Source organism: Octopus bimaculoides, chromosome 7, assembly GCF_001194135.2.
Source record: "Octopus bimaculoides isolate UCB-OBI-ISO-001 chromosome 7, ASM119413v2, whole genome shotgun sequence".
NCBI classification, from domain to species: Eukaryota; Metazoa; Mollusca; class Cephalopoda; order Octopoda; family Octopodidae; genus Octopus; species Octopus bimaculoides.
In genome coordinates, this window is record NC_068987.1 from 8,587,846 (window position 1) to 8,608,501 (window position 20,656).

Consider the following 20,656-nt stretch of genomic DNA (forward strand, 5'->3'; position numbering starts at 1 on the left):
TGAACGGTTTGTATTTTTAAACCGAATGTAGTTTTTCTGGTGTTATATTTAATCCTGAAGATGTGTGAAGAAATTTTGATTTAAGTCTCTTAATGAATTCTTTATACTAAAATATATATTGAAGAAGATAAATATGTTCATTTGAATATATACGTTTTTGCGTCGTAACTCCTTTATTATTATTATTATTATTATTAATATAACCAAAACGATCGATTCTTGAAGAGTCTACATACCTTCAGTCGTTTTTTTCTGCTATTTTGGTGATGATTTTTTGAGTTAGCTTATCAATTATTTTTGTTGGTAGTTAATTTATAATATATTGATATAAATATATATATATATGAAATTTTGAATTTAACCAAAATACATCTATCCCTTATTTCAAATTTTATGGAAATTACTTACTATTAGTGCTCCATGCACTCCACTTCCTCGTAGATTAGGAGCATATTCAGAAAGGTCAATAGTACGTAGCCATTCCATTACTCTGTGATTTGACCACAGAATAACTTCACTTGGGATATTCTGTTTATTAACCTTTATAAAAAAAAAAAAAAAATCATGAAGCATAATTCTATGCAATAAAATCAATAAAATAGATAAAAATAGAAATGATCAAACGGTGATAATTCTATCTAATTTTGGTAAGGGGCCAGCAGATTTTGAGGGAAAGGGAAGTTGATTACATGTACATCAGTTCTCAAATAGTACTTCTTTTAACAACCTTGAAAGGATGAATGGTAAAGTCAACCTAAGCACCCTAAAAAGAGTCTGAAAATTTTCTTAAATATCAATCCTTTTAGAAAATTACTATTTTTAAATCTCACAACGAGAGATATTCAGCAACAGTACTTTGGAGTAAAGATTGTTTGCCAACATAACATGGCAGTCCTGGTTTAGGACGAGCGTTGCTGTAATATAGCCCCAGGAGACATCATCTCCAGCTGGCTATACAACACGGTTTGTGTCCTTATATCATTTTGAGCTGAGTGAGGGTGCTAGATTCCCTTGTTTGAAAATATAAAGACACAGATCGTGTTGTATAGCCAGCTGGAGACGATGCCTCCTGGGGCTAAATTACAGCAACGTTCGTCCTAAACCAGGACTGCCATGTTATGTTGGCAAATAATCTTTACATCAATCCTTTCGTTACTGTATTTCTGTTGAAGTACAGTGCTTTTGTTTTAATTAATTTGGAAAATAATGAAGAATTCAGTAAAATAATTTATCCACTATTAGTGTTTGGAATATAAATTAACATGACGTGGCCGTTTTCGTGCGGGTGACACGTAAAAGCACCCACTACACTCTCTGAGTGGTTGGTGTTAGGAAGGGCATCCAGCTGTAGAAACTCTGCCAAATCAGACTGGAGCCTGGTGTTGCCATCCGGTTTCACCAGTCCTCAGTCAAATCGTCCAACCCATGCTAGCATGGAAAGCGGACGTTAAACGATGATGATGATGATGATGATGACATTTTGAGGGAAGGTTTTAATTTAGATCACTGTAAAACAGTTCATACCATAGAACCTGATGGTATGTTGGTATCAAAAGGGTTAACAAATGGTAAATGCAGAGGAGATAAGAATTCTAATCAAAGAGTTTCACTGATCAGTAAATTGTATCAATGGTTAGTTGAAGTAGGTAAAACCAAGAGTATCAAACGACAGTGATGATGTTTGTCTGACAACAGCAGCTATTATTATGACAACTTACTTCATCAGCTGAGGGTCTACGTTTAAGACACTGAGGGTTGAAATTGTGCATTCGTAATGTCTGGATAGCTCGTTTGATACTTATGTGATGCAATTCATTGGAGACTTTCAGTGCAAGTAAATCTTCCTGAAATTTAAAAAAAAATAGAACAATAAAACATTTTCAAATGAAATAATTAATAATAATAATAATAAATGGAAGCCAGATATAGTCTTAATTGAGAAAGAAAACAAACTATGCTGGATCATAGATATAGTATGCCCAGCTGACAACAAGGTATGCAATAAGGAAGAAAGAAAAGTCGAGAGATATGACAGGTTAGCTTGGGAAGTTAAGCAGTTGTGGCCAGTGAAAAAGGTAGTAGTAGTACCAATAATTGTCGGAGCCCTGGGAACAGTGAACCACTCGAATATTCTGGAAGGTGCTTGAAAAGTAAGAGGTGGAACACACCTCAACTATATATATATATATATATATATATATATATATATACACACACACACAATGGGCTTCTTTCAGTTTTCATCTGCCAAATCCATTCACAAGGCTTTGGTTGAACTGAGGCTATAGCAGAAGACACTTGCCCAAGGTGCCATCAGTAGGGCTGAACCTGTGCCTGACTGTGGTATTTTCTTATTACCTCTACCTTAGTGAAGTCGGAGGTATTGTTTTCAGTTGTGCTTGTTTGTTTGTTTGTCTGTCTGTCTGTCTGTCTGTGGACAAGATATCTCAAGAACCGCTGGATGGATTCAAATGAAACTTTCAGGGATGTTTGGCCTCATGACTGGCACAAACTGATTAGATTTTGGGATCAATCCGGTACCGGACAAGGATTCTGGATTATTTTTCCTGTTTTTTTACTTAATTTTTGAGAGCAGTCGAGTTTATTCTTAGTATTCTTATTTGTGAGAGCAATCGAGTTTATTTCAGATATTTTCATTTTAAAAATCATCTCTGTTTAATAATTGTTGGTATTGCTTTGGCGGAGGTTTGCACTCTCTGAGTGCTCTTGTTTTTATCAATTTGCTTAAAAACTTTCCTTTACAAATTCAACCCCTACTTTCTAATATCTTTCAATGTATTTTCTAGATAAGACCATTGTGACAGATTTAATCTCTTTATGGAAATAAAGAAATTTTAATCTAAAATACATTTCTTCAACTTCATTATCAATGTGTTATACAACTGTTAGCTTGCTTTCTAATGATCAATTTCTGGAAAACTTTTAATAAAACAACAGCAAAATACAATTTTGTTTATTTTCAACCATTAAATGGTAAAATAATGTTTATAATAAATTGAAAATTACTCACCACAGTCATATAATGCAGCATGAGTCCATCAACTCGAGCCTCAAAGAAAGTGTCCTTGTACTGAGGAATTCCAATGTCATCCAACCATCCTGAAGCATACAAAATCATTAAGAGTGGTTCAACTATGAATTCTATTTAATGATGTTAAATACCTTATATTTTGATCATTATATTCTCTGATTGCTACCTTCAAAACTTACCTTTTATCTTTTACTTGCTTCACTCATTAGACTGCAGCCATGCTGGAGCCCTACCCTGAAGGGCTCAGTTGAATATATTTACCCCAGTAGTAATGTAGTTTTTTAAGCCAGGAACATATTTTGTTGGTTTCTTTTGCTGAACATAAGTCATAAGGATGTAAACAAACCAATACCTGTTGTCAAGCTGTGTGGGGACAAACATAAGACACAAAAACATACACACACATGGGACAGGCTTCCACATAGTTTCTGTCTACCAACTTTCCTTGTCTTGGGTCTAAAGTAGAAGACACTTGCGCAAAAGGGTCATACAGTGGGACTGAACCTGAAACCACATGGTTGCAAAGCAAGCTTCTTAACCACGTGGTTGTGCTTGTGTCTACATGAAATACAAGTAAAATCAATAATCAAAGTAGATCATCTAATCTAGTTTTATTCTGGTAAATAATTCCTCAGAATTATAGAAATGAGTTTTGAGAAAATTTCATATTTCATAACAAAGATTGGCTGTGTGGTAAGAAGTTTACTTCTCAACCACATGGTTATGGGTTCAGTCCCACTGCATGGCACCTTGGGCAAGTGTCTTCTACTAAAGCACTAAGCCGACCAAAACCCTGTGGGTGGATTTGCTTGGCAGAAACTCAAAGAACCCCACTCTGTGTGTGTGGTGTTTGTTCCGTACCACTACTTGACAACCAGTGTTGGGGTTTTTATGCTCTTATAACTTAGAAGTTTGGCAAAAGAGACTGATAACATTAGTATCAGTTAAAAAAAAAAAAAAAAAAGTAGTGGGGTCAATTCATTTGACTAAAAGACTCTTCAAGACAGGGACTCCAGTATTGCTGCAGTCAATGACTGAAACAAATCAAAGATAAAAAATCTAGTAAAAATTATGTTACATAGTTGGTTACTTATTTCTTTATTGCTCACAAGGGGCTAAATATAGAGGGGACAAACGAGGACAGACAAAGGGGTTAAGCTGATTACATCGACTCCAGTGCGTAACTAGTACTTATTTAATTGACCCCGAAAGGATGAAAGGCAAAGTCGACCTTGGCAGAATTTGAATTCAGAATGTCGCGACAGATGAAATAACGCTAAGCATTTCGCCCAGCGTGCTAACGTTTCTGCCAGCTCTCTGCCTTCTATGTTACATAGTTAGTTACTAGTCTGAAGTCATGCAACTTTATTGACGTTAAAATAGCCTCCAAACTATGCTGAAGCCAGAGTCAGGTACATCTGATTACATACAACTGATTCAACATGTGAAACCCACATACTTACTTGTAACCCAGTTGTGGTTAAGTTCTAATATACGATCCTTAAGACCAGAATGAGCTGCTTCCAGAGCTAATTGAAGCTTTTTTCGATGTAGATGATTTTTCATACCCAATTCCTGAGAAGTAATATAATAAAAAAAGTTAATTTAAAAATATAAAAAGAAAAGATTCTGTTTTCCTGTCATCAAACCATTTAAAACTTATATTGCAAACTGAAAAAAAAAAAAGTTAGTGCAGCTTCATTTACAATAAGATATGCAAATATTTTGAACCATGGAAATTGCCTCAATGTCAGTTACTAATTATTAAAAACAATCTTAAAATTGAAGTAATTACTTAGAGGTAAAAATCGTCTGCCTCATCCATTTCATGAAATTTAGGCGCAGGAGTGGCTGTGTGGTAAGTAGCTTGCTTACCAACCACATGGTTCCGAGTTCAGTCCCACTGCGTGGCACCTTGGGCAGGTGTCCTCTACTATAGCCTCGGGCAGACCAAAGACTTGTGAGTGGATTTGGTAGACGGAAACTGAAAGAAGCCCGTTGTATATATGTATATGTATATATATATATGTGTGTGTGTTTATGTGTCTGTGTTTGACCCCCACCAACATTGCTTGACAACCGATGCTGGTGTGTTTACGTCCCCGTAACTTAGCAATTCAGCAAAAGAGACCGATAGAATAAGTACTAGGCTTACAAAGAATAAGTCCTGGGGTCGATTTGCTCGACTAAAGGCGGTGCTCCAGCATGGCCGCAGTCAAATGACAAACAAGTAAAAGAGTAATATGGTGATAGTTGAACTGAAAACTATTGTTTCCTTTGGAAACGTAAGAATAAATGAAACACTGTAGAAAAAAAAATTGATTTAGCATGTGATTGTTGAAGGCACATAGTTTAGTGATTAGGCAATTTAACTCATGAACAGAAGGTCATGAGTTCAATTCCTGGCAGCGGGTTGTGTCCTTAAGTAAGACACTTTATTTCCTGTTGCTCCAGTCCATTCAGCTGGCAAAAATCAGTTGTACCCGTAATTCGAAAAGGGCCAGCATTGTCACATTCTGTGTCATGCTGAATCTCCCTGAGAACTCTGTTAAGGGTACACATGTCTGTGGAGTGCTCAGCCACTTGCATGTTAATTTCGCAAGCAGGCTGCTGTTACATTGATTGGATCAATTGGAACATGCATCATTGCTACTGACAAAATGCTAGTTTTGTGTGTGTGTGTGTGTGTGTGTGTGCGCACGCATACAAGCATCTGTGTGTATTTGTCTTTATACACACAGACAGACATATTACAAATTCAGCTCTGTGTACATTTTCAGTTTGTCTATCTTATTCTTGTGTTTCCTTCCTTCCCAGATTAATCAAATTATATCTATAAAGGTTACCCAATCATTCAAAGCTGTATAACATCTAAATTAAAAAAATTTTTTTCTCCATAGCAATTTCAAAGGTCTCATTGCAATCATTAATCTGATTAATTTCTCTTTGGAGTGTTTTTTCATTATTAATTCAGAGACAAAATACTGCACCAATATCTTATGTCAGGCTTCACAGAACGGAATCAAGAATAAGGCTGGGGATTGCCAGTAATGCATGAAGAGAATAAATTCCAAAAGAGGACTGCATATTTATGTTTAGATAGCAACCGAAATTATTAAAATACCATTAACAGTGGCAGACAATGTATTAATTATGGTAGTAACAAAAACTCATTATCAGGAGTAGGTTTGCTAATCAAATACACTTTTACTTCTTATAATACAGTCCAGGATGCTGGTTTCATTGCATCAAATAATGAAATATTGAAAACAATCCTTCCTAATAGAGTATATTTGGGATTCTTTTCTGTTGACTATGAATAGGTGAAATCAAATTTCTTGAATCTATTCCAGAGATTTGATCACATGACTCTTCTAATGCAGGCTTATTATGATGTAAAACTGTTTCTCACAAATGTTGGAATGGTATAGGTTTCAAATTTTTTCTGAGATTAATGATTGTATTTTGCCAGCTTCTTTACTGAGTGAATAATATTTTGGACAAACAGTTTACAATCCACATATTAATATCTTCCATGTGTTTCATGGCATGATAGTAGGGAAAACAGACATTAAAATGACAATGACGACTAATGATATAAGAAGGATGATCTTGAAACCTACTTTTTTTTATCACTCGTGGTCTTTAACCCATAAACTGCGATAGGTCACCTCAGTGGCCAACGCGACAGTGCGACAGGCCACGTTCGTGGCTACGGAAGTAGGGCATGATCTGACCTAATTTTGATGACGTATAATGTATGCACACGATACCCTTTCACCCCAGAAACAGTGTAGCCAATCACAGAAGGTGTTAAGGAACACTGAGTATTTTTTTCGAGTGATAGTTCGATGTTGATCTTTACCCAAAATAGGTTCAGCAGTTCGTGTTACATACAGCAAAATCCCAGCAGTTTATGGGTTAAGACTCATGAAGCATTCAATCTTTTTTGTTCCATCATGGTCTTAAAAACAGAAAGAAAGAAAGAAAAGAAAAAAAATCTTCAGATCTTTCCTAATTTCAGAATTGTTAAGCAACTAGATACTAAACACAACCACACTAGAGTACGAACCTTTTCAAAATCATGCTGGGTAGCATTTAATAGCTGTTCTCCATTCTTGATCCACCTTCGTGCCTCAGGGACATACATGTCAAGGCCAATTTCATGAAGCCAAGAGGCAACCCGATCGTTGTCCCAACTCTCAAAAGGAACATTTGAATCACTAGAAAAACAAATAAAAGCATATGTCAATTAGTTTTCTTAGGTAGCAAAACTGTAATAAAAATGATGTTTAAAATCACTAAATCATAGAATTTAGCTTTATTCAGTTACATATGATGTTTGTTAGCTTGACAGCATTATCATTAAACGGCATCTAACACTAACATATCTGCTACACATTTAAACTATGTATTAACTTAGTATTGCAAAAAAAATCTGTTTTAATAAAGATTAATGTTTTTCTTATATAACTTGGTCTTATCTATATGAAAATATCTGTGTAATAATAATTGTTTCAAACCAAAAGTTAAGGAGGAAGAATATAGACAATTTAACTGAATCCAATATGTGACTGGTGACTGGTACATATTTAATCAACTTCAGAACTATGAATGAAAAATTGGCCTTGATAAGATTAGAACTTAGAACATAAGGGGTGAGAACTAAAAACACATGACATTTTGTTCAATAATCTGTTGATTCCGCTAATCTTCCTATTCAATATTAATACCAATATTAAATTACTTCTGCATTAGATTAAGTGGGAACAATAATCAATTTAAACAATCCTAATTCTTATTACAGACCCTAGAAGAATGATATCCAAAGTCTCAGAATGCAAATGGATATAATTACCAAAAAGAGGACTTTATCAAGCATTCTACCAAATCTGCTAACCTTGGTAATAATAAGACTATAGGCACAAGGCCTGAAATATTTTGGGTGACCATGCTAGTCAATTACATTGACCCCAGTGTTTGAATGATAATTATTTCATTAACCCTGAAAGGATGAAAGGTAAAGTTGATCTCAGTGGCATTTGAACTCAGGATGTACAGATGGACAAAATACTGCAAAGTATTTTGTCCAGCGTGCTAATGATTCTGTGAGCTTGCCACCATATCCTTAGTATCAATAATTCTTTCTGCTAAAGGCACAAGGCTTGAAATTTTGCAGGAGGGGACTAGTTGATCACATCAACCCCAGTGCTTCACTGGGGTCGCTGTAATTTATCAACTACAAAAGGATGAAAGGCGAAGTCAACCTCGGCAGAATTTGAACTCAGAACGTAGCGACGGGCGAAATACTGCTAAGCATTTTGTCCAGCGTGCACTAACCATTCTGCCAGCTCACCGTGTTATCCTTAGTATTAATAATGATTTTAATAATTTCTTACATCACTACAACACTGAGCAGCTGGGAAGAATGGTAAGAGGGTACAATAAATTAATTCAATCTCAGAACTTGACTGATACTTGTTTTACCGACCCTGGAAGAATGAACACCAAAGTCAACTCTGGCAGGACTTGAACTCAAAATGCAAAAGGATGTAACTAAATACTAGGTATTTTGCTTGGCATTCCACTGAGTCTGCTATCCATCATTTTTAATCTTCATAAGATAACTGGTGGTCTACCAGTCTACTATTTTTGTATTAATGCAAAAACGCTAATATCCTTAACACTATATATACTTTTCTTTGTTGAGTGAGATTTAGATGTCTTTCTTTAAAACAAAATTTTAAATATTTGTATCTCATAAAAATTATTACATTTAGAAGCATCAGTTGGAGTTGTATCTAAAAGGTATTAACAATAATAATATTGATTAATATTGATTCCTAATGTAGATATGAGGCATCAAATTTTAAGGGAGAAATATAATTGATAATATTGATTCCAGGATTTGACTGTTACTTTACCAACCTCAGGAGAATGAAAGGTAAAGTTGGCTTCAGTGGAATGTGAACTTGGAACACAGAATCATAATTTAATGGCTCTTTATGATCTGGTATTATGGTATTTTGCCTGATGCCCTACCGATTCTGTCAATCTGCTGAATAATAATTATAATAATAATCCTTTTCATTATAGGCACAAGGCTTGAAATTTGGAGAAGGGGGCTGATTACTTTGATCCCAGAGCTCAGCTGGTACTTATTTCATCAACATGAAAGGTGAAATCGACCTTGGTGGTATTTGAACCCAGAATATAAAGAGCTAGATGGAATACTGCAAAGCATGTTGTCTGACACACTAATGCTCCTGCCAGCTCCCTACCTTAATGGTAAACTAACTTAGCATGTACCCTCAGAAATTCCTGGTCAGCATCTGGCATGCTGGAAGACCACTGGGAGTGAGACACTCCCTAGCTTTTTATTAAAGCATGTCTCTAGAACCTGCTTTGAAGCCAGACTACATTAGTTCCGATAAGTAGCAGTCACTTGGTCAGTGAATCCTCTGCAATGGTTGACAATCAACAGGAAGATGGGCTGCTATGGAAAACACTATTCCAAAGTGAGTATCATGTGACCAAGGACTACATGTGAACATGTATTCCCACTGAAACTGGAGCCAGCTCAGCTGACTCAGGGTGAATACTGCTACATGTATGAGTACAATATAACTGACCATGAGAAGAATTAAACTCCACTAAATATTATGTAAATAATAATGGTAGCTATTTTATCCAAAGGAATTAGTACTTCAGAAAAGAAATAAAATTGGGATAAATGATATAACAGTTTGCTAATGACTCTGAAATGCAATTCTAAAACCACTGTGGTAGGCTAATGAAACAAAAATGGCTTGATGGAAAAATACAACAAATTGACTGTTGTGTGTGTGTGTGTGTGAACGTGTGCATGTGTGTGTATATAGGGGCAAAAGAGAGCCAAGTTTGACATTTATTGATTCCATTAACATACATGGAAACAAAACCAAAAGCAAAGGTGCTACATAATCTTTTTTTTTATAATAAAAATCAGATGAAATATTTTCAATATTGATTAGAATAGAACATAAACAAAGAGCAGTGAATGTTAGATTACAAAATGTGAAGTTTTGGTTTGTACACAAGCATAAGGGGGGGAAAAACATTCCATGCAGCAAATGAAAAAATCAGAGAAAGAGTTAAGTGAAGATTTTGTTTGTTGTAGTCTCTTTAAAATTAACATCCAGAGTTGAAAACCCTGAAAGTTAATTGTCATAACCTCTAAAAAAAGCAGACATTGCACAAGATATATATATGTTTCAGACCGTGTATAAACAGAATGTAACAATATTACAAAAATGAACTGATTTAGAAATATGTCATGAGTGTGTGTGTGTATGTATCACACACACAACACACACACAAACATACATATACACACACATGTATAAGAGAGAGAATAGAAACAACAATCCGGTAAATAGCACAGGTAAGATTCATTTCTTTGTAGCTAGTTGATCACTAGTGGCTTCCAAGAATACCTTTATGTTGGCACTCTCGTGAACTTTAAATGTTACCATGCTTTGACACAAACCTTTTGCATTTTCTACGGTGCAAATTTCATTCATGCATATTAACATTCCCATTGACAAAAGTTTCTCTTCAGTTTTTTCAATAAAAGAATATACAGCTAACTGTGTAACAAAATGTTTACAATGCAATAATAAAAACTGAACACAACATTTAGCTTGAATCACATGACATCCAGTTACTTGTGCCAGTTTCTAAACTTTTATCATTTACCTACACACATGTACACAATTTGGTGAGTAAATAACTGAAGATAAATAGCAGAGACTTATTCGTAAACACATTCTGATATGTAAAACACTTATGAGTGGACATCTAATGATAGCAAATAAACTATGAAAAGTTGAAATATTCAATAAATGGAACAGAATCCATGAGACATATATGTTTGAAAATAAGTAAGAAGCTATTTTTTTTTTTTTAGGAAAGCCATGTACATGCAGATATATATGAATAAGGATTGAGACCCACTAGCAGAGTATCAAGCAACAGCCATACATAAAGTTACCATTTTTTAAAAAGCACAGCTCAAATTTCTTGTTTATTTACTCTTTAGCCGAAGGTAAAAGGGTCATGCTCTAAACCCAAATTGATTAGAAAAATGACAGAAATATCTTTTGAAAAGCATTTTTCTCCTATTTATTTTCCCTTTAATAGTTTTGACTTGTAAATCATTAAAATAAAAAAAAAAATTGAGACTAAAACGGCCTTAAGGTGAGCTAAAACAAACTTGTATTGATTGAGAACAACTGTGAAATTCAATTTACATCAGTAGAAGAGCAGAAACACACTAACAAGTAAATGGAGTGGACTACATATTTTCATTTGTGTATATGAGTACATATATATATATATACACACATACACAGATTTGTTTGGAATTACAAATCTGTAGCTGGAGAGTATATCAACCAGTATAATATACAGCTGTTGTTATATTCTAGCAGTTTGTTAGAATTAATATGGCAACTAATGTGAGATGTTAAAAAATATGAACCACTTACTATTACAAAGGGATATTAATTATTACTATTATTATTATTAAACTGTTGAATGAAATAGACCCCTGTCACTTAAAATCAAAAGCCAAATGAAGAAGGACTTCGTATATTTTCAAGAAGTAATTTGACTTATTTCAGATGTACTAAGACTATTTTGTAATATAAAGTATTGTTAATCAGCTTGGCTCAATTAGATTACCAGACTTTTTAAGTTATGAAAGAAGAACTAAAATACACTACTCACTAATACTGCAATAAGTAGGTTTCACCCAACCCACTCACATTACAGACAATAATATATGACTTATAAATTTCTCATTGAAAATTGTTTGTGGAAAAACAGGGAAAAATGTATTTCATTAATTAGTAACTTAAGTAACAATTATTCTTGTTGTAAGAAAGTTATAGTACTACCGTTTTTTTCTACATTAGTATTATTTTTGTTATTATTATAAATTTTTGAAATTTAGAAATTAAATTCTACCATCAATTTATGGAGAAAGCATTCCAATGCTATAAAAATATACAAATTTAATAAATGAATAAATAAATAAATAAAGCAGGAATGAGGGAAAAAAATAACATAAAAACTGTATTACTCGCTTGAAAGAAAAAAAAAAATCAACGTTTTAAAATCTTTAGTCCTCCATAATTCCAGTGGATAATAAAGTTAACACCCCCATGATCAAACCTTGGGGGGGAAAAAGGGACAGTTGAATAGAAATAGAAGCACTGATGGAAAAGGGTGGGTCGGGAAATGTTTTGTTTTTAAATCAAAATAAATGGAGGCATGAATGCATTCCATGCACTAGCACCACTGGAATGAACATCAGGTGTAGGACTCCACCAGATGGGAAGAGAAAACATTTACTTACTGGTTTATTTTTAAATCTTTCGACCAGGCCAGCCGCGCCCCAGCTGTAGCCCGAATACCTCCACGCCTAAATTCTTCATTCATGTCACCATCAAAGTCTTGAGAACTGCTTCGTTTTAATCTGAAACAGAAGTCGTTTTCTTCGATAGGTATCCAATGGCTTGTTGTTATTTCCAGCATTTGCCAACATAAGGAAGTCTTCAGAATTTGACTGATCACAAGAAAACTGGTTAATTCATCCAATACTATCACTGGTCACCACTGCTGGAGAGGCCCAACCCAAAATACTTTAAATCAAACCGTAAAAAAAAAATCTGAATGTTTTCCTTTCCTACTGCTAAAAGAAACTCCCTGGTTCGATTTAAACCAACTGTTTGTATATATACATCAACATTTGGCAGTAATAAGTAGTAAATTTATAGTATGCATGGTGTAAAAATATCTATTACTGTATTACTTTCTATAAAAACCACACAAAATCAGTGTATTAAATATGTAACCTATAGAATAAACGGAAAATTTAGCTATTTCTCCGTAGATTGAAAAAAGTGATGAACAGCCTTAATCAATTTTCGAACCTTATTGAGCTCTCATCAGGTGTCCACATCAAACTGACCAATGCCAGGGAAACAAATAGCCATTCTGTTTATATACTCAACAAATCCAGAAGCTAAAGAAAACTGGAGCTACTAATTTGCACACCATTACTGTTTAACAATTCATTTAATATCAGGGGCCTGTCAGTGATGGGTCTCAGTCCATACAGTATCAAGGTATGATATAATGTATGTAACCTATATAATATATATATATATCTATATATATATATATATATATATATACACATACGTATAAACAGGGAAAATATACCTATTTCTCTGTGTAATCTATGTTAAGCGCTCAATCATGAGTATATTCTAAATACCCCATTGAATACAAATATTTAAATGTAATATTAAATATGTGATAAATTTAATTTTATTTAGAGTAACAAGAGTTGATAAGGGTGAAACATGCCACATTACTTTTGAATATATATTACAAACTTGGAATTTACCTCACTGGAAGACTTGTTGAAATTCACACTTCATTAACTGTCTACATGAAATAATAATTTTTAGTCTCTTGTTCTATTTCATCCAATTAATGTGCTTAATTAAATTTTCCTAGTCATGTGACACTTATTTTATAAAATATTTTGATTGACCTAAACATTGATTAAATTACATATGTGTCCATTTATTGTCCAGGAAATATGAAATGAATTTTGAACAGATAGCTGACTAGTTCAAAATTATCAACAATAACGAAGCAATATGCTAGATGTTGCTGCCTCATCACTTGCATTTGATGTCAAAAGTATACAACAAATGATACTCTTTTTAAAGGAGTCTCTATCTTGCTTTAAAGAGTCGTGCGTTACAGTCTAACAGTTTGATATCATGTAGTGGTAGGACTAAAACTAGTATTAATCTAAGGTAAGCTCTGACATATCATCACCACAAGGTCAAGTCCTTGTTGTGGTGTGGTAGCTTGGGTACCTCAATGATCCCAGAGAGCTATGCTAGTAGAGCACAAGCTCCTGGTAGGGCCACCCATACTGGACAGGTCAAAGGATAGAGGTCAGGTTAAAGCGGACCATATCTTCACAGAGCTAAAAATGGGCTTGCATAAGACCAACACCCCTACCTAGGAAAAAAGCCAAGATTACAGAAGTATTGATGGTAATTCAAAACCAACAGAACTTGGGAGCAGAAGGTCATCTGTCAGGGGAAATGTTTGACTGAGGCAGAGCTGAAATATTGTTCAGAGTCAAGAACAGCAGAGAAAAGTCATCAATGGTCTTTGCTTCCTAGGGAGTGAAGGGTTTAATACAAATACTGGTGTACCACCAATAAATAATCTAAAACTTGAATAAGTGATCCTACATTTAATATTAAAATGCAGAGAACCCATTCTTGTCATCTGTCCCTGTTTAATTAAGGAAATTTAAGTCATAATTTTAAGTGATTACATTCTATTAACCTTAGCTAGGATGTTTTAGTGATTTTAGCTATGAAGTGGGGGGAAAAAATAATTAATAATGAATACATCTTCGATTATATGTGAAAATAGATAAAAATACGAGTGTAGGTAAATGATCATAGTAATATAGTGATAAAGTAAAGAATATGGGATAGTTTTAGAAATCTAAAATATGGAACAATTAAAAGCAGTATATTCTTAGTTCCACAACATAATAAAATTTGAACATACCCATACCAATGTGGCAATAATTTTTGCAACAGCTTTGTTTCTCATTTAATAACCGTATAGTCATATATATATATTAATATATATTAATATATATTAATATATATATGTTTTTAAATTATATAATAAAAGATTTTTATTATCCTCTAGCTTTTTAATTATACAGTATTTCATTGATGCTCAGATGTGTTGCGCATGTACATGTTTACACACGTACGTATGAGGATAGAATATAAAGATCTCCTTTGGGGTAAAAATAACTTAGAGGAAGCAACCAAGAGTGAAAGAGCGATATCTATTTACTGGCAGAGCACTAAATTAAACTGACAGTAAATAATGGGGAAGGTGCTCGAAATGTAGATAATGAAATAAAAGGTGAATTGCACATAACATGAATGACCCAGAAATAAATGAACCTCGAGGGTAGGAGAAGAGTTAATGAATGGTTAAAATGATACCTGAATCAGTAAAAATGTTCTTGTGAACAGTCAACGGTAGAGAAGCATTCCAGCATAGAATGTTTTGATTATGGTCAGAAAAAAATGATGGAAACTAAATGATGTTTCTAACAATGCACTCAAACACACAATATACATGAATATACAATCATTCACAGCATCATCAATCAATCAATCTTCAATTCAATCAAATTATTACTACCTTTACCATTTCTCATTTAACAACCATAAGTTCTAAACTTATAATGATCATTACTATTATTATTATTATCATCATCAGTTATCATTATTATTATATTTATTATCATTATTACTACCACCACCACCATCATCATCATCATCAGTTAGATTAAAATACTGTTATGCTCTTGATTAGATTTCAGCTGTAAAAATCTCTACAGATTATTACTACTAATATCAACGTGAAACATAATTATTGTGATTAGCTTAACGGTGTAAGTTGAGGAAGCGTTAGTAGATTAGAGAATGGTAAACAGGTTAATACTTCACGGATAACTTAATACTTCACTGATAAACTAAACAAATGAAAATATCAGTTCAATGTAACAAAATTTGTTGGAAACATATTCATATATGGTCGCTATTCACTGAGGAAATGCATAATTCTGTTTAAAATGCAGCAATAAGTAATAGCTCACATTCAGTAACACAACTGATTTATGTCAACTTCTGTAATTTTTTATTATGTTTAACAAAAAGAAGCCTCATAACTTTTGAAAAGATTTTGATTATTAGAAATTAAATTTAAATCCTTGCTGGTATTGAATGCAAGACAAAATTGTAATTATTATTAATGTTCTTGTTAATTATGATTGGCTGTCAAAAGCATTAAAATAATTTATATCTTTAATTTAATGCTGTTGCTTGAATATATAATATTTCTTCATTACACATCATTAAACAAATACTAGCCAGCTTTTTAACCCCAACTAAGATATAAAGGCTTATTTCATACGTATAAAATGTTGATCTGAGACATATATATATATACACACACATATATATATATATATATATATATATATATATATACACACACACACATACATACATACACATATGTATGCCTATTTAAGACAACTGTTTAGTTACTATTGCTATATACTTTCTTGATGCTAACGAAATCTTCAGCCAAGCCTGTCAGGATTTGATTTTCAGAACACTGTTCTTTCTATTTCACAAGTCAGCAACCAATGATGAGATTCTTAACAATAGCTTTGTAACAAGATGCCAAGGGAAGTAAATACCACAAATGCATCTACTTCATTTTCTAACAATATTAGTATAGAAAGAGGCAAGTGGCATACAAATCTTCTATACGGATCAGTAGTAGAGAAATTCAGCTTGATTTTTACAACAGGATATGAATGCATCAAACACATTAGATAAGAGATGTTTAGTTACAAAGTACTGAACAGCATACATAAGATGATGGGTAAATTGTTTTTCCTATATTTGGTCAATACAGAATAGATTCTATATATCAACAGAAGCTGAAGTGATTTGAATTCATACGATGACCATCTAGATGAAATGATATATACATATTTCATATCCTTGAGTTTCTTGAAAAACACAACTGAAAAGCAAAAGAAAGTGTTATTTTTCATAAAACATAAACAGATTTCTTCCTTTGTTATTCTAAAAGAATACAATGAATATTCTCATTGTATCTTGTAGATAGAAATATTTTTGTTAGATGAAATAATATCAAAACACTGACAGAAAAAAACAAGCAAATGAAAATATTTTGATTTTGTGGTTTTGTTTCAAAAAAATGCTTCTATAAAACCAGAATTCGAAAACAATGGTTTTATACAAGCATTAGGAGTGAACACATGCTCCATCCGAATAACAAAAAGCCATGCAACACAGAAATGTCTTAATTACTGAAAACAACACAGATTTTACTTGTGTGGAATTCAGAATAATAAAGCATAGATTATAGCAAGTCCTCACTCTACAATTTTCTACTTAGATATTCCAACTTTGAAACTAAGTAATTATTTAATTAGAAACAGATATATAACTAACTTTGAACTATATTATAATCACTGAGTTGGAGCTTTGTATGAAATTGGCATTGTTTCACAGGCCGGATGGCCTTCTTATCACTGATCATCTTACAGTGTGGACTGGGTGCATTTATTTTTCATGCTACCAGCACAACAGAGGTTATCTTCAAGGACTTAAAGTGTCTTCTTCACATTAAGTTTTTACTCAGAGTAAACGGGTAGCCTTGACAATAACTGTTGAAGTCAACGTCTGCCTCTGCTACCAATTAGTGACGTCAAAATAAAACTTAAATGGACTGAGAGTCTGGAGAAGGAAAGTAAGGAACTTAAAGCATCCCTCAATTATATATATTTTCAAAATGATTCTAGATGACATATATGATGAAGTGAATGAGATGACAGAAATCTTGCTGAAAGATGCAGACCAGATCTGTAATAAGAGCAAGGCACCAGCTAAATGGAAAGCAACATGATGTTGGAATACCACTGTGGATAAAGACGTAAAAGCTACAAAACAGGTCTGGAATGAATGGAAGAAAGGAAAGAGCAACAAGGAATACTAAGTCACAGGGAGAGAAGATAGATTTTAACTTTTGGCACAAGGCTAGCAATTTCAGGGAGGGGGAGTAAGTATATTAGATTGACCCCAGTGGTCAACTGGTAGTTATTTTATTGACCCCCTAAAGGTCGAAAGGAAAAGTCAACCTCAGCGGAATTTGAACTCAAACATAAAGATGGGTGAAATACTGTTTGCCCAGCGTGCTAATAATTCTGCCAGCTCACCACCTTACTGGAATAGAACACAGATAGTAAATGTATATGGCATTGGAAGATGTTGAAAGGAGGAGGAGGTTTGCTGGTGTTCAATGTGAGGAGAGTTAGAGGCATGAGACATTCTGAATTGCAAGGCAGTGGTTTAGAATGAACTAAAATGTTGATGGGGGGGAAAAGCGTATTTGAAATGATAATAGCATAATTTCCTTAATTGACAATGAGATGGATGATAGTGAAGTGGTGGGATTCTTCTAACCCATACAGGTATGGAAAATGGATGGAGAAATAATAAGGATTATAAATGACTTGATTAACCTAATTTTTTTTTGTCAGATTATTAGAACATAGTTAAAATGTATACAAAAATTTTAAGTTTTCAAGAGGACAGATTTGTCACATTAATAGTACTATAATTTTCATAAGTATAATTTCTATTCTAAACAAAGTACTAACGAGTCAAACTGAACCAGGATCATATGAAGGTCATATAATTTGTCACAGAAATACACTATGAATGCTTTAATCTTTAAACATATACACAGATTTAGAAATACAATTGGAAATTGTGGTGTATAAAGTGCAGGCATGGCTATGAGGTTAAGAAATTTACTTCTCAACCACATGGCCTTTGGTTCAATCCCACTACACATCACCTTGAACAAGTGACTTCTCTGTAGACTGGAGTTGACTAATGCCTTGTGAGTGAATTTGGTAGATGACAATTCTATGAAGTCCAATGTGCATGCGTGTGTGTGTGTGTGTGTGTGTGTGTGTGCACACATATGTGTATATGTGTGTGCACATGTTTGTGTCTGTGTGAAGGCTTACATTCTGTGCTTTAACTACAAATGGTGAATTTTGATAATTTTCTGTGAATGAATCATTTACTAGCTCTGCGCTTTGAAAGAAGTGTGGAATAAAACAGGAAAGGATTAGCAAGAAGAAGAACAACCAACTGTAAAACAATGCCTCAGTGTGTTCATCTAGCACAGAAAAATGGACATAAAAATGAACAAATATATTTATTTGAATGTAGGAAAGAGAGAACTATGCTTATATGAACTTCCCTGAAACTTTTAAATTTAAAGTCAAAGCTACAAACCTGCCAGTAAAAACAGTTATCTTGGAATACAATAAAATAAGTATTAATTAAAGCATATTCTTGAAAACAGAATTTAGCAATAACACGTTAAAGACATTATATGATAGTCACGTTAACATTTTCGAAATCTTATGTACAATACAAGATTTAAATATTAGAAAAAAAAAGTATTTAAAAAAAAAGAATTGTAATGAAATTTGAAGAATCTACAATTTCTAAAAGTCTGATTATTTCTATAATTGTGAAGTAGAGGAAAACTTGCTAATAAGAAGAATAAGATTACAAGTAACAATAGCTTGCTGAAGTTGTAAAAATTGCAGTTGAAATTTTAGAATATCCTGAGTCCATGCAAGACACAGGGAGATTGCAGAAATTTAAGTGCAGAGCATGGTGCTAAGATGTAATATTTAAAGGAACTGCACACACATACAAAAAGGAAAATTATTTTGTGGTTTAATTTTAAAATAAATTTAAAAAAAAAACATTTAAAAATAATTTTAAAAAATGTTTCAGGAGGATTTTTTATTTATTTTTTATTACCTGCCGATGAATCGTTTGAAACCTTTCCATCTGCCACTGTCTGTGTGGTGTAATCTATTGTGAACATTTCCATGGCGCCCAATGACATCTTCATCGTCTGTTGCAATTTCTGATTGTGCTGCAGAAAATAATAATAATAATAATAATAATAATAATAGTAATAATAATAATGGTGATGATGATGATGATGATGATGTTGATAATGATGGTTGCAAAATTTGGCACAATGCCAACAAGTTGTGGGGGAGGGGCTGAGTCGATCAGGTTGACCCGCATGCTCAACTGGACCTTATTTTATCAACTCTGAAAAGATGAAAAGCAAAGTTGACCTCAGAACACAAAGTCAAATGAAATACCAATAATAATAATAATAATAATAATAATAATAATAATAATAATCCTTTCTACTATAGGCACAAGGCCTGGAATTTGTGGGGAGTCGGACTGGTGCTCCTTTGACTTACAAATAGTCAAGAAGGAAGACGAAAAGATAGATAAATACAACCCTCTTAATTACAAAATAGCTCGGCTTTCGAAAATGAAGAAGGTGATGATAGTGTCAATTATTGTTGGGTCCTTGGGAACAATACCAGAAGGCATCAAGGGGAGTATAAAGGAAATTGGAAGAGAGTGCCCAGTAGAACTGTTACAAAAGGTTTGCCTCCTTGGCACGGCCAGAATATTCAGGAAAGTGTTAGATAGCAGAAAAGAAAGGGTAGCATGGGTACCGTAGGCTGCAGGTAGCAAGCTCCCTACGCATGTAAGACTCCAGGAACTCCAACAAAACCTGTGATAAAGAGATAATAATAATAATAATTCTTTCTACTACAGGCAAAAGGCCTGAAATTTTTTTTTTTTTTTTTTTGGCAGGGGAGGTTTAAGTTGTTTATATCAACCCTAGTACTCAACTTGCCCTTAATTTATCAACCCTGAAAGGAAGGAAGGCAAAGTCGACCTTGGCAAAATTTGAACACAGAATGTAGCGACAGCCAAAATACTGTCAAGCATTTTGCCTGGTGTGATACCGATTCTGCCAGCTTGC

At 33.6% G+C, this 20,656-nt stretch overlaps 1 protein-coding gene across 12 annotated transcripts in view; it reads right to left on the reverse strand.

The window, feature by feature from the left end:
• The window catches only part of LOC106877289 (liprin-beta-1), a 370,011-nt gene that overhangs the window by 7,662 nt on the left and 341,693 nt on the right, over positions 1 to 20,656 (reverse strand). For 10 of the 12 annotated variants that reach the window (XM_052969202.1, XM_052969201.1, XM_052969204.1 and 7 more), the window contains 7 exons: positions 19,615 to 19,732; positions 12,453 to 12,572; positions 7,125 to 7,275; positions 4,516 to 4,627; positions 3,032 to 3,120; positions 1,719 to 1,844; positions 409 to 540 (listed from right to left, as the gene is read on the reverse strand). In XM_052969202.1, the coding sequence (XP_052825162.1) occupies positions 409 to 540; positions 1,719 to 1,844; positions 3,032 to 3,120; positions 4,516 to 4,627; positions 7,125 to 7,275; positions 12,453 to 12,572; positions 19,615 to 19,732 (848 nt within the window). The remainder of the gene's footprint in view (positions 1 to 408; positions 541 to 1,718; positions 1,845 to 3,031; positions 3,121 to 4,515; positions 4,628 to 7,124; positions 7,276 to 12,452; positions 12,573 to 19,614; positions 19,733 to 20,656) is intronic. The other 2 variants (XM_052969205.1, XM_052969208.1) reach the window with 1 other exon arrangement.